The sequence below is a fragment of the Stenella coeruleoalba genome (genome assembly GCF_951394435.1).
Source record: "Stenella coeruleoalba genome assembly, chromosome: 2".
Taxonomy (NCBI): Eukaryota; Metazoa; Chordata; class Mammalia; order Artiodactyla; family Delphinidae; genus Stenella; species Stenella coeruleoalba.
In genome coordinates this window covers 40090682-40106419 of record NC_137147.1, presented here as the reverse complement: position 1 = coordinate 40106419, position 15738 = coordinate 40090682, and the positions used below count along the sequence as shown (strand labels likewise).

Here is a 15738-nt window from a genome sequence, read left to right as displayed (position 1 = left end):
GATAGAGTTCATTAGAGGCAGAGGGAACAAAGCATGGAACCATGAAGGTGTGTGGTTTATTTCTGAATATATTGAGTAATTCAGTGTGTCTGGAGTGTGGGTTTTATGTAGGTGTGTGATGGGAGATTAGCTGAAAAGGCATGTTGGGGACAAATTATGAGGGACTTCAAATGAAATGCTCATTTTGCTGTGGTGTGGTGGACACAGTGGTCTGTGTATAGTGGCTGTGTTGTACATAATATCATGACCATATAGTTGACTGGTCCAGGGATGGGCACTGGCCCCAAACCAAAACAGTCAGAGTCCTTTTCTAGGATTTTCCAAACTTGCATGAAGAAAAGAATTAAGACTGGTAGAGGGAGTCTTGGAGGTAATGCTTGGGAGTTCTCAGTGACTAAGCTATCTGCCTGTTGAGGACGCTGATGAACAGTAGGTGAGAGGGAGGGTGACCTAGTAAGTCACATGGGTGATAGTGGAGGGAAAAGATCCTGGCAGAGACTAAGTGCCAGGTTCTAGTCTTCTCCCAGGTGTAGCAGCATTTTTGCCTCTTTGAGGTGATATTAATTTCCCCAGGAGCCAGAAACCCCACTTGAACTGGCCTAGGCAAAAAGATGAATTTTTTGGATCATGACACCAAACAATGGGAAGAGCAGAATGCAGCTGGTCAGACTTAAAGGCCCATTCATTGTCCCTTTTCACTTGCCTCTGCCTGTCTCATCAAAGTAGTTTTAGTCTTTCAGAGGGGCTTTCCCCAGGAGGTTGGAAGCATGGCTTCCATTAGTTCCCAGCTCACATATTCTAGCTTCAAGAGGCTCTGCTACATTTTCCTTGCTGCCAATTTGATAAATTCTAGGGAAGATCTCTGATTGGTCCAGTAAGGGTTGTATGTCAACCCACACAGGCCTGTGGGGGAGTAGGAGCTGTTTTCCATAAGAAGGGAGGAGGGATGCTATCCATCATCAAGGGACAAAACAATAAAAGCCTTTAACATATGGGGAAGGCCCAACCTGGGTCCATGGCCTTGGGGCTGGAAAGGAAGGGCTGCGTTTGAGAAACATTGTCCCAGGGAGGTAGAATCTACTCTTAGGAACGCTAGAGGATGAGCAGATCTGGGAAGAGAAATAATGGGCTCCACTGGTCCACCGTTGGGATGCAGCTATCTTTAGAAATGTGGGAAACTTTGATAGTTGGGTGGTTTTTACAAGGGCTGAGTTTCCATTTGAGTCAGAAGTCTGGTGCTGTCAGTGCTTTCCTCCTCAAAGCTTTCTGACCATTTTGTATTATTGAACTCCACCAGTGGTAATGGTATACTTTTCAGAGTTTCTGTTGTATGCGAGGCATTGTAGTAGGGCCTTTGTATATGCACGTCATGTAATTTAATCATTACAACACTCTGTGAAATGTATTATATGGAGGAAGGAAACTGAGGTAAAGGAGGATAAGAAGTTTGGCTCAAAAACAGGTCTGTTTGTTTTAAAAGAAGGACAGGCTCTTCCTAGTACATTGCATGCCTCTTGTCGATACTACTGCTAATAAAACCTATACTCCTCTTAATAATGGCTAACAGTTACTGAGCTCTTACTCTGCGCTAGTTGTATCCTCAGTCCTCTGTGCTAGTTGTGCTGGTGTTATCCCCATCTTATATTTGGGAAACCTGAGGCCCTTGATCATGCAGCTAGTAAGTGAGGAAGCCAGCACTTGAATCCAGCTCTCTTAGTGCTGGGGCCAAATCTATAAGCACTACTTTCTGTTGCCTCTAGCTCCATGAGTAATGCTTATCTGATAGAGTTCCAAGTCAGCTGTTGCTACCATGCTTCTCTGACAGTAATTTCCAACCTGGGAAAAGGATACAGTTGGTAGCAATGTTTCCTTCCATAATCTTCAGTGCTTTCTTTGCCTTAATCTCAAGGTTTGGGAGAAAGGAACAGCAATTCACTGCACAAACTGGTTGAGGTATCCTGTTCAAAGATACAATTAAAAGTGTGCTGGTGGTGACAAACAATAATGCCAACTTAATGGATGGGTTCTCAATGTAGTTTTGGCTAAAAATTTTATTTGCTCACTGATCATGTTCACTCTTTCACCAGAAGTTTCCTGTTCTGTTAAAATATAAAGATACAAAAAATTGCCTTTATTCTTAGAGAGCTTCACTTTGAGCTTATAATTGGTTTGGATGTGGTCTCTTTCAATAAATAGCAGGATAATGTCTCCAGGTCAGCACAGTGTTGGATATTGCCTATTTTAGTAAATTTACATTTGTTTAGCTTCTGTTAGTGAACAATATTATGATCCAGCAAATGACATGATTTATTTGTTAGGTGAATCCCTGATGTCTGTATACTAATATAAAGCCCTGTACTGCTGTGGCCTGCCTTGGTCTGTTGGTTCTCCTATGTGGTATCCAGCTGTTTGTCAGGTTCTCCCTCCGTAATCCATGGAAATCCCAACTGTATTGCCACATGGGTTACCTGTTGGGTTCACTGTTTAAAAAAAAGTGAGAGTTGTAATGTTCCTCTTTATGTTTTCATTGAAAAGAGAAAAACTGCTGTGAAAAATTAAAATTACTATGAGTGTATACAGCTGATACTCATTTTATGGGTTAATTTGAAAAGCTTTATATGCCCACTTCTAATGGAGTTTGGGTCAGATTACAATATAGTGCTCAGCATAAAAAAATTTTCACATTACGCTACTCTTTGATGTTCATTCATTCATTCTTCATTTACTCTACTTATTCAACAAGTATAAACAAATCCTCCTTCAGGGGATGGATAAGATGTGTCCCTTATAGTGGGAGGAATTTATTATCTAATAGAGCTGTTTATGGACGTCACTTTGCAGCCTGGATAAATTTAGTGAATGTGACTTACAATTTCCAAAGAGATTCAGGCTCTCAGAGTGTAGAATTGCTGAAATAAAGCATAGATTCCTGTGTAATCACCCCAGTATTTGGGGAAACCAATATTGTCTTGATTGGGAGGGTGGTAAGAGATATTAGAGCCAGCCGAAACTGTTAAGCATGCCTGACCATCTTGAGGTAAGAGGTTCTCTACAGTTGCCAGATATTATTTATAGAACTATTTTGACATTTAGTGAGAATCTGTAATATTTAGGGTCGGTGCAGAGACTTTCATTCTAAATAACTGTTCCAAACTTCATATCTGCGAATGCATATTATTTTCTGTGATTGCACGACTGTGCAAGTGTAAAGGAGAAGTATAAAACACAGGCTATCAAGTTGTTCAAAAGAAAATACTGGTGCGAATTATTGAATATGTACACCAGGCATAAATCTTTGATACAATGGGAATGTCTCCAGACAAAACAAGATGGAATCTCTGTTCCTAATTGTGACACAGTTCCTTGAAAAATACAGCTAGGTGCATAGAGATGAGGCTTTATGTACAATTTGCCTTTTTAAGAGCCCTCCCCGAAATCTAAGCCTTTGCGCTGGCCTGCGGAAGCTGACACCGAGCCCTAGCTGCAGGACCGGAAAACTTGCTGCCGGAACCTTTGTGCTGACATGCCTCGCCCCCCGGCCGGTGCTCATTTGCAAAGGACCGTCCCAGCCAAGTGCCTGTTGGTAGGAATCCGCTTGGCCTCGGGTCTGAGGGGGCTTGGAGGTGGCTGTGGCTGCGACTGAAGCAGGCATCCAGGAGAGTCCACAGGAAAGAAGGCGCCATGGACGATCAGGGCTGTCCCCGGTGTAAGACCACCAAATACCGGAACCCTTCGTTGAAGCTGATGGTGAATGTGTGCGGACACACTCTGTGAGTCGGGGGAGAGTGGGATTTATGGGGGTAAGACGCACAGGGTGGGAGCTCTCGAAAGAGCCGGGAGATGCTTGACCTCGGCTCAGGGGAGAAAAGGGCGTCGTTAGTTTCGACCCTGGGGAGGAAAATGGGAAAAGGGAACGTTGTTTCTGTAAACAGGCTAGCCGCTAGCCCTGAGCCGCTCAGGCCTGGTTTGGACTGCAGGTTCCCTGATGTGGTAACCAGCAGTTTGTTAGGTTTCACCCTTCTTAGGTGATGCAAACCTCGACTGTATTTCCAGGCTGTGTTGTCAACAGGGTTCCAGACATTTCGCTGGTTAAAAGCGTGGGGTTAGGAGTGTTTAAGTTCACGCAAAATGTTTTTATTAAAAAGAGCGAAAGTGCTATGAAAATAAAATTACTGTGTTTATATACTGCTGCTATTTATTGCGTTAGTTAATTTGAAACCCCGACGATATGCCCACTGTCCTGATGGAGTTTGGTTAGATTCTCATCTCTAAAAGAGAAAATTTAGATTTTAGGCAGTTAATTTTGGAGATAACAGTAATGGCTGGCATTTATTGAGTGCACATTACATGCCAGGCACTGTTGTAAGCTCTTTACCATGAGTTATCTTATTTCATTCTCACAACAGTCCCACGAAGTAGGTACTAGTATCATTTCCATTTTACAGGGAAGGAAACAGAGACTGCTCCACGTCTCTTATTTGGTGGGCCCTGCTAGAATTGGAACACAGGCTGTCTGACTCTAGAACGCCAATTTTGGGGGGATAGGGGAAGAAGGGAGGTTGAATATTTTGAAGAGTTAAGTGCAGGAACTGGTCAGAGTGTTTCTTGCCACGTTTTTATGGTCAAATGTGGTTCAGTAGGGGTGGTTTATATAAAGCACTTTGGGATGTAAGGTGAACATACATTCCTGTAGTTTCTTTGAGGTTTCTTAGAGATAAAAAATGATGGATAATCTACAATGTGGTGGACAAGACCTTTGGGTAAGCATAAATTGCATGGTTAATTGTAGTTATAATGATTATAATGGGATTTAGTAACTTACTGGATTGGTCCCTTTTTCTAATTAATCTTTATTTCCCTTTGCTTCATCCAGCAAAGGAAATACAGTAGAGCTGTGATTGAATGGGTTAAGATTTAGAAATAAGGTGAAAATAATCAAGTAGATTGAAAAAGGGAAACGAGACAAACGCTGTGTAAAGACTATTAGGTTTTTAGAGAGATTTTGCTCAGCTTCTCTTCATTTTCCTGTATCAGATTTGTTACAGTTGGTGCTCAAGGAAAGGGAATTTGCTTTTTTGGAAGGATGCTAACTAAATGTAATTTACTGGAAGAAATTTCTACCTAGTAGTAATTAGCCAGTCAGGGAAGATTATGTGATTTTAGTAAAATAAATTGCGTTTTTATTAGACAGTTATAAAATATTTATTTTTAATTAGAAATTGCTTTTGTCATATCCCTAGTCTTTTCTGTTTTTTCATAAGAGTTAAGAATTGTCTAAGTCATTCTCGTATTGCATTGATTTTGGTTTATTTGCTAACCTGTTAGATAAAGACCACGTTTTACAGCCCTTTTTTGACTTGAAATATGAACAAACTGAATAAAAGATTATATGTTATTGGCTAAGAGAACAAACTTCTGATTTTGAATTCTTTGTACTCTTACAGGCTCTGTGGCTTTGGGCAAATTCCTAACTCCTTTTGCCTCATTTTTCTTACCTGTACAATAGAGATAATAGCACCATATATATTACAGTGTTTGAGGATTAAACAATATATGTAAACATCATATTTGGAGGTGCTTAACAAAGTTTCTTTCACATAGTATTTGTTCAGTATACATTGGCTATCATATTATTTGTGCATGGTATGGATGTTAAGCAGAAATAAAATTTAAACAGGATCTGTTTGGCCTGCTATGAAAGACTTGCACAACAATGGTTATCTTTAAATAAATTTAAGAGACTATAAAATGTGAAAATATAATTTTAATTATAATGACCCTTTTGTGATGATTTTCTTAATATGAACTCGTTATGTTCTCTCATGGAAGTGGGATTATATATATCCTTACTTTTTTCATAATGTATATCTTGGGTATCTTTTCTAAATTGGTATGTACATGTCTTCCTCTTTAACAGTTGGTTGATAGTCCACTGTTCAGTTATACTATAACTGATTTAACCAAAAGTTTTTTGATGAATCTTTAGATTTCCAGTTTTTCACTGGAGCTTCTCTCTCTCTCTCTCTCTCTGAGCACTTATGCAAGTATATTGTAAGATAAACAGGCAAACGGGGGTAAATGTAAATGCCTAGTAGTAGAATTGTATGTGACTTGTAAATTTTGATGAACATTGCTCAGTTGTTATCAAAAAAGATTGTATTGATTGTGCTCCCAACAACTATTTATGGTAATTTTTGTTGCCAAACATCTTTGCTGATATTGGGCATTATTATTTTTTAAATCTTGCTCTTCTGATAGGTAATAAAACATTATGGATTTTGATGTGAAATACTTTTGATTTGATAGTATGTTGAATTTGTACAGAATGTATTTCATGGCATTGAACTTGGGCATTTTTATAATACAGTTGTTAGTCTGAAAGGAGCAGGTATTGTTGTTTAGCATTGCTATTTGCATTAGTTACCTATTGCTGTGTAATGAATTACCCCAAAACTTAGTACCTTAAAACAATAAATATTTATTATCTTACATAGTTTCTGAGGGTCAGGAGTATGAGAGTGGTTCAGCTGAGTGATTCTGGCTCAGTGTCTTTCATGAGGTTCGCTCAAGCTGTTGCCTGGGACTGGAGCATCTGTTTCCAAGGTCACTCATGTGGTTCTTGGTAGCTTCAGTTCCTCCCTGTGGACCCTCCATAGGACTGCTCATGACGTGGCTTTTCCCAGAATTAGTGATGAGAGAGAACCAGAAGCTGCAGAGCCTCTCATCATCTAATCAGAAAAGTCACGTTATCATTGCTTCTGCTGTATTTTATTTGTTAGCACTGAACAATCCTGTTACAAGGTGGGAGGGTGTTTATACACAAGAGTGTGAATACCATGAGACAAGGATTACAGGGCCACATGATTTTACTCACTTTATTTTGTGTGTCCTCAAGTAGTAAAGGCATTTTAGGAAGCAAGTGATAAAGTGAGTAGGAATAGTGCTTCACGAAAGATAGGAAGTGTAGGATTATGGAAAGATTATTTAGGAATACTATTTATGAGAGAAAATACAGGAGCAGAAAGGAGAAAAGAGGTGAAACATTATGAAAATACTTTTCTCCCTTAACTGCTAGCTATTGAGGAAGTGTGTTCTCTTATGTATCAAATCTGTCCAGCAAACACCCAAATGAATTGATTGCATGAACATCCAAAGAAGATTGGATTCTATTTTTGCTTTTTTTTACCAATTCAATGATGAACTTTGTCTTAATTACAGAAAAGGATAATATTTTTTCTTTGTTTATCAGGGCCACCTATTTTAAGAAATGGGCCTTTCATAGTATTCTTTCATAGAATTCTGAAGGCATATTGAATTAGATGGAGCCAATTAAATCTAATTTTCATTTAACTGAAGTCTTTTTTTTTTTTTTAAGGAAGCTGGGAAAACTTTATTTTTTCTTTGGAATACAGAAACTTTATTTTTTCTTTTTCTATTACCCAACATAGTTGGATAATATTTTTCAGATTGACAAAAATTTAAAACTAAAGTCTTTAATAATTTAAGTTTTATCCCAACCATCCTTGGCAACACTTGTCTCTGGAAACTTTACCTATATTTGGTTTTATTAAATCTCCTTTTTTCATTTTAAACACACATAAGACACAAAGTAGAATAAACAAAACACATCTTGATATATGTAAAAATCAATATTTTGCCGTACTTAAGGTTTGTCTTTCTCTCTTTTTAATCTTCTTTTCTCTGTCCCTCTGTCTCTCTCTCTCTCATTTACTGATGTTTCTGAGTAGTTCTAAAGAGTTACCAGTCTGAATTTTTCTGATTGCATCTCTGTGGTATTAATATGTTCCTTTGTATTTTCTATAAATTACTAGTAATTTTAGAAGTTTATCAGATTAAAGTTCAATTTATTTATTGTTGGAAAGAATAATTCATAAGTGGTATTAATTCATTTGTTTAATATGCTTATACAATACCTTTTTGTGAACTAGGAAACAATGGACAGAAAAATTAGAAAAAGGCACTCATTCTGGATAGAAGAATTAGAAAAAGGGGACTTTACAGATATATTGTTGTTAATTTCTAATTTAATATTGTTGAAGTAAGAGAATGCACTTCGCTAAATTTCAGTCTTTTAAAATTTTCTGAAAACTTATTTATGGTCCAGCATATGGTCTGTCTTGGTGAGCAATCAGTGTAAATTTGAAAAAAAATGTGTATTCTGTAGCTGTTGGGTATAGTGTATGTCAATTAGGTCAACTTGGTTGATAGTGTTACTCAGATCTTCTGCATCCATACTAATTTATCTTATCTACTCATTTTATCAATTACTCCAACTGGATTGTGGATTTGTCAGTTTCTCCTTTTAGTTCTGTCATGCTTCATGTATTTTGAAACTCTCTTATTAGGTACATAGATATTCAGAATTGCTGTGACTTCTTGATGAATTTATCCTTTTGTCATTATGAAATGCTCCTTTTGGTCTTTTGTAATATGTCCTGAAGTTTTTGTCTGATATTACATCATTCTCTTAATGCTTCCTGTTTGATAGTATACCTTTCTCTGTCCTTTTGCTTTCAACCAATGTGTGTCTTATATCTTGTAGACAGTACATAGTTGGTTTTGCTCTTTTATATGGTCCAACATTGCTGCCTTTTAATTGGTGTGTTAGTCCCTTTATATTTAATGTAATTTTTGCTATCATTGGGTTTAAGTCTATTTGTTTTCCATTTGTCCTTTTTTTGCCTTATTTTGGATTAATTGGATAACTTAAAGTATTGGCCTATTAGCTCTTTATTGTTATTTTATTTTTTAAATTTTCTTTTAGTGATTTATCTAAGTATAACAATATGCATCTTTTTTTTTTTTTTGCGGTACGCGGACGTCTCACTGCTGTGGCCTCTCCCGCCGCGGAGCACAGGCTCTGGACGCGCAGGCCCAGCGGCCACGGCTCACGGGCCCAGCCGCTCTGCGGCATGTGGGATTTTCCCGGACCGGGGAACGAACCCGTGTCCCCTGCATCGGCAGGCGGACTCTCAACCACTGCGCCACCAGGGAAGCCCATTTTTTTTTTTTTTTTTTTTTTTTTGCGGTACGTGGGCCTCTCACTGTTGTGGCCTCTCCCGTTGTGGAGCACAGGCTCTGGACGCTCAGGCTCAGCGGCCATGGCTCACGGGCCCAGCCGCTCAGCGGCATGTGGGATCCTCCTGGGCCGGGGCACGAACCCGTGTCCCTTGCGTCGGCAGGCGGACTCTCAACCACTGTGCCACCAGGGAAGCCCAACAATGTGCATCTTTATCAAAGTCTATTAAGAGTCAATATCTGACACTTCTCATTTTTCACGTCCTCACAAATTCCTTACATTTCAATACCTCACAAGTGTGAATAATATAATACCATTTACTTACCCCTCTCATCCTGTATGCTGATGATGTCTTATCTTTAACTTCTATATATGATTTAATATTGTTATTTTTGCTTTAAACAGCCAGTTGTCTTTAAGGAGATGTAGAGAATAAAAAATAGTCTTTTTAATAAACAACTTTATTGAGATAGAATTCACATACCATAAAATTCACTCATTTTGAGTGTAGAATCAGTGGCTTTTGGTATATTCTCAGAGACATGCATCTGTCACCACAATTAATTCTAGAATGTTTTTGTTACTCCACAAAGAAACCCCTTACTACTTAGCCCTGTCCTCCAGTCCTACTGTCTCCCAGCCCTAGGTAACCACTAATTGACTTTCTGTCCATATAGATTGCCTGTTCTGGACATTTCATATAAATGGAATCATATAATATATGGTCCTCTGTGATTGGCTTTTACTTAGTACAAGTTTCATCCATGTTGTAGCATTTTTCAGAGCTTCTTTCTTTTTGTTATTGGATACTATCCCATTGTTTGGATATACCACTTTTTATTTGTCTGTTCATTAGTTGATGGACATTTGGGTTGTTTCCAGTTTTTGGCTATAATGAATAATACTGCCATGAACATTCATGTACAAGTTTTGTGTGACAAATGATTTTGTTTCAGGTGTGTACTTAAGAGTATAACTGTTGGATCATATGATGACTCTATATTTATCCATTTGAGGAATTGTAAGACTTTTCCAAAGTGACTGCAGAATTTTACATTTCCACCAGCAGTGGATAAGGGTTCCAGCTTCTCTACATCTTTTGCCAACACTTGTTATTATTTATCTTTTTGATTATAGCCATCCTAGTGTGCTGTAGTCTTTTTAAAAAATTATTATTATTTTTCAATTTTTGGCTGTGTTGGGTCTTCGTTGCGATACATGGGCTTCTCATTGCGGTGGCTTCTCTTGCTGCAGAGCACAGGCTCTAGGCTCATGGGCTTCAGTAGTTGTGGCTTGTGGGCTTAGTAGTTGCGTCTCACAGGTTCTAGAGTGCAGGCCCAGTAGTTGTGGTGCACGGGCTTAGTTGCTCCATGGCATGTGGGATCTTCCTGGACCAGGGATTGAACCCGTGTCCCCTGCATTGGTAGGTGGGTTCTTAATCATTGTGCCACCAGGGAAGCCATGTAGTCTTTTGTATTCACCTACTTATTTACCATCTTTAGTATCTTTCTTCCTTCTTTTGGATCTGATTTTATAGTTGCATTGATTTTTTTTCTGCCGGAAGAGCATTTTTTAGTATTTCTTGTAGTACAGGTCTGTTGGTTAAGAATTCTCCCAGATTTTGTTTATGTGAATGTTTTCATTTCACTGTACTGTTTGAAGGATATTTCTGCTGAATATGAAATTATGGATTGTCATTTTACCACTTGAAATATATCATTCCATTGTTTTCTTTTTTTTTTTTTTGGCCACACTGCACAGCTTGCGGGATCTCAGTTCTGACCAGGGATTGAACCTGGGCCATGGCAGTGAAAGCGCAGAATCCTAACCACTAGGCCACCAAGGAACTCCCCATTCCATTGTTTCCTGATCTCCATTGTTTGTGATGAGAAGTTAGCTGTTACTTATATCCTTGGACCCCTTTATCATAAAAATCTTTTGGGGCTGCTTTCAAGATTTTATCTTTGGTTTCTAGCAGTTTGACTATAAGTCTAGGTGTGCTTTCCTTTGTATTCATCCTAGTTGAGGTTTGCTGAGCTTGGAACTGTTAAGTCAGTGTTTTTCATCCTATTTGGAAAATTTCAGTGATTCTTTCTGCACTATTTTCACTCTCTTCTTATTTTGGAACTCCAAGTACATGTGTGTTAGACTCTTTGCTATTGTTCTATAAGTTGCTGGGGTATTATTCATTTTTCTTTGATCTTTTTTTCCTGTCTGTTCTTCAGATTAGATATTTTTTACTGGTCTGTATTCAAATTCACTGACTCCCATCTGCCATGTCCAATCTTCTGTTAAGCCCATGTGGTAGATTTTTCATTTGTTATTGTACTTTTGTTCTAGGGTTTTCATCTTGTTCTTTTCTATAGTTTTCATTTCTCTTACTAGATTTCCTATCTGCACACTAATTAAGACCATATTTTCCTTTACTTCTTTGAATGTAATTCTTTGGACATATTTTGTGTTAAATCTTTAAAAACATTTAAAATAGTTGATTTTAAAGTTTCAGTCTGTTAGATCCAACATCTTGGCTGTCTCAGAGTTGATTTCACTTATTTTTTAAATGTTTATTTATTTATTCAGCTCTGCTGGGTCTTAGTTGCGGCATGCAGGATCTTCGTTGAGGCACGCAGGATCTTTAGTTGTGGCATACAGGATCTTTAGTTGCGGCATGCAGGTTCTTAGTTGCAGCATGTGGCATCTAGTTTCCCGACCAGGGATCAAACCTAGGCCCCCTGCATTGGAAGTGAAGAGTCTCAACCACTAGACCACCAGGGAAGTCCCAGGGTTGGTTTCTATTGACTACTCTTTTTTTTTTTCCCTATGAGTCACATTTTTCTTTCTTTTATTTTTTTTACATTCAGTACTTTTTTCAATTGTATACTGATCGTGTAGATGGTACTAGAAATTGCAAATTTTATCTTTCTGTGTAGAGTGGTGTTTTTAAAAATTCTTGTAGATACTTCAGTTACTGGCTGATTACCTTGAACTTTGTAGGCTTGGTTTTAATCTTTGCTAGGATGGATCTGAGGAGAGCCCATTGTGTTTCCTTACTTTACTGCAACTCAACCTCCAAACTTTCAATTCCTTGCAAAACTTGTTGGGGCTTGATTAGGCTTTGTTAGGGTGAGTCTAGAATAAGTCTTATTATATGATGTGGTCCTCACTCTTAGTTGAGGCCTTTTTCATATCTCAGTTGGATGTTTGAGGTGTTAATAAGGTGTTAATGTGGTTTCTCTACTTTGGCTGGGTGGGAACTCCAAAGTTTACCCAGCACTCCTTAACTATACTGTCTTCCTCTCCCAGCCATTATCTTTTAATCCTTGATTGGTTTTGCCCTGTATATGTGCAGTCTGTTCTGTGGCCAAGGACTTACAGTGGGGCGTGGTTCTTACAGACTTCTGGACCCTCTGCGTTGCAGATTTCAACCATATCAACAGCACTGAAGTCTGATCTCTGCCTGTACAGCTTAGCAGAACCACTGTGCCCTTCTTAAATTCTTACTTGTCGGGCCGTGGTCATGGAAATTTTTCCCAGGTAGAAAGAAGAGGCAACTGTAGGGGTCACCTTGTTAGTTTACCATTTCTAAGGGATTATAGTCTCTCTGTTGCCCATTATCTAATACCTGTAAATGATTGTCTCATGCATTTTGTTTGTTTTATGGTAGCTCATGGTGAGAATGCTAGTCTGACATCAGTTACTCCATCATGTTTGTTAGGAAAAGCTGGCCTTACTATTGTTGAGGCATTTACTTCCTGTAGCCTCTGTTCTGTGTGTACATGTTTATTTTCTTTACCTCAAAATTGGTAATTGCTATGCCCCTTTAACATTTCTTTCCTTTTGTAGTTTCTGATTTTTTTTTTTTTACTACCTCAGCCTCTTCCCTAAAACTCTCCTAAATATTCTTTTCTTTACCCTCTCCCTCTCCCTCTCCCCCTCCCTCTCCTTCTTTGTCTTCTTTAATGGGATGTTTTGAAGTTGATTAGAATATAATGCTGTGGAACAGCTCTGGAGAATTAATATCTCATATTTGTGGATTGTAGTTACAATGAATATCTCAAGACCATTCTCCTGAAGGAGGTGGTTTTTGCTTTCACTATATGTATAAGAGTTCATGTCCCATGTATTTTTTTTTTTTTTTTTGCGGTAGGCGGGCCTCTCACTGTTGTGGCTTCTCTCGTTGCGGAGCACAGGCTCCGGATGCGCAGGCTCAGCGGCCATGGCTCACGGGCCCAGCCGCTCCGCGGCATGTGGGATCTTCCCGGACCGGGGCACGAACCCGTGTACCCTGCATCGGCAGGTGGACTCCCAACCACGGCGCCACCAGGGAGGCCCTCCCATGTATTTTAATTATACAAATCCATTGGGTAATAGACAGAACCCTGACTCACAAGTTAGAAAATCTATGTTCTAGTTCTGCCACAGACTGGCAAGTTTTAGGCCAGCTGTTTAACTTTGATTTGTTAATTTGCTTAGAACAGATAATATTTAGCCCCTTCAGTCTCTTAAAATTTGGGTAATTTAGTTAACAGTTAATTAGAAAATCATTGTAGTCATTAGCTTTAGTCTTTTTTTTTTGACCTTATACCATTAGTAAAACTGCTTCTTAAAATATTAAAAATTTTAGTTATTTTTATTAGTGGTGATTTTCCTTTTCCATTATGGGAGAGAGTGCTGGTCAGTTTATTTACAGAATATGAATATATCACTATGGATTGGTTATTTTATGGCTATAATATGTATTTTTTTGGTTTGACTAAAAATGACTATTAGTGCATTTGAGTCTTGAAGATGCAGTGTTTGCATTTCAGTTCCTTCTCTTATTGAGTGTAACTTACTGTCTTAGTTCTTTAAAACCATGGTTACTAAATATTTAGTAATTAATATTATCTGTAATGTTTCTCTTTGTATGTGAAAATATAGCCCTAACCCCATATGGCTCTTCCTCTCTAATTCTTTTTTTTTATACTGGGAATCTTTTTTTAAGATTCATTTTATCTGCTGACTAGTTTACTACATATATGTATATATGCATATATATACACACACATGCGTATACACATACATTTTCTGTCTTGGATGAAACCTTTTGTTAGGTTTTGCCTGCAGGTGAATTTTCGTTTCATGGATGGACACCCTTTTTCATTTTTTTTTGGCTGCATCGGCTCTTTGTTGTGGCACGCAGGATCTTCGTTGCGGCAAGCGGGATCTTTTTGTTGTGGTGCGCGGGCTTCTCTCTAGTTGTGGCATGAAGGTTTTCTCTCTCTAGTTTTGGCGCATGGGCTCCAGAGTGCATGGGCTCTGTAGTTGTGGTGCACAGGGCTCCAGGGCGTGTGGGCTCTGTAGTCATGATGTGCGGGCTTAGTTGCCCTGCGGCATGTGGGATCTTAGCTCCCTGACCAGGGATCGAACCCGTGTCCCCTGCATTGGAAGGCAGATTCTTTACCAATGGACCAAAAGGAGGTCCCTCATGGATGGATGCCCTTTGAGAGCTCTTTCCCTTGTATCTATATCCACCTCTCCTTTGAAGTTATATTGTCAAATTTGTATTATAAGATTCAAGCAGGTAATAAATATGAAGCTGTTTATTCGATGTTCAAACTTAATTGTTAAAACACAAATTATTTTATTTTGCAAGAACTTGAAACATTGGCACTTAGTTTCTGTAGGGGTAAAAGTATAAACAGAGACAGAATTAATATATTTCCTCATTGCCTTTTTTTCTGCTGTGGGCATAAAATATTATGTCTAACGTATGTGTAATGATAGTTTGCCTCAGTTTGAATCCTAGGTTTTCCACTTATTCTTAGCTGTGTGATTTAGGGAAAACTATTTTCTTTAAGCCTTTGTTTTCTCATGGGTATAGTAGGTTTACCAGTAGCATATACCTCACAGCATTGCTGTGAGTATTAGATGAGGCACAGTTCAAGTAAGTTTAAAAATTTAGGTAAATTTAAGAGTATTTACTTTGTAGTCAACTGTAAAGAGTTGCTTTCAGTATTCTAAATGCAGAAAAATAACAATTTTTGGGTTAAGTTTCAGGAATATTTTTGGCAATTTACTTCTTGTTTACTTAGCAATTAGTCCCTGAGATAGTAAATAGAATGAGAATAATTGAATGAAAATTTAACCTAGATATCTTAACGGTTTTCTTCACGTTTCATATGTATTAAGCTTATTTTCAAAGTTTAAAAAGTAAGACTCAACTGTAGTTTATTAGTTGTTGGTTTACTAATAAATATAAGTTTGCATTCTTTCTCATATACTCAATACATTTTCCAGGCCACTGATTCCTAAACTTGCCTCATCCTAAGAATCACCTTGGGTGCCTATTTAAAATACAAATTTCTGGGCCTTACCAGGTGGAGGGAACTTGTATTTTATACTGGCTATCTAAGAGAGTCTTACGCTCAAGCAATTTTGGAGAACACTGTGCTGAGTATACAACAGTGAGTGTGGGAGACATGGTTACTGCCCCCAGTAATTTTATAGTATTTTACGTCTTCTTTTGAGTCATTAAATGGAAATTAGTTTTTCTTGGTTCTTTATAAGGAGGAAAAGGGAAGTTTAGAGTTATAAAAATATTCTTTGTAATTAAGATGTGAAAGTGGGTTTTATGCTATTTGTTAAACTATTTTTAAAAAATTTTTTTATTGGAGTATGGTTGCTTTACAGTGTTGCATTAGTTTCTACTGTACAGC

At 38.2% G+C, this 15738-nt stretch overlaps 1 protein-coding gene across 2 annotated transcripts in view; it reads left to right on the top strand.

Annotated features, from left to right (window-relative positions):
- Positions 1-3568: 3568 nt before the first annotated feature.
- MNAT1 (MNAT1 component of CDK activating kinase) overlaps positions 3569-15738 on the top strand; it is a 213429-nt gene continuing 201259 nt past the window's right edge. For both annotated transcript variants that reach the window (XR_013827259.1, XM_079914279.1), the window contains exon 1: positions 3569-3770. Coding sequence is in view for 1 of the 2 variants with exons in the window: in XM_079914279.1 (XP_079770405.1) it covers positions 3682-3770 (89 nt within the window). In the remaining variant the exon portion in view is untranslated. The remainder of the gene's footprint in view (positions 3771-15738) is intronic.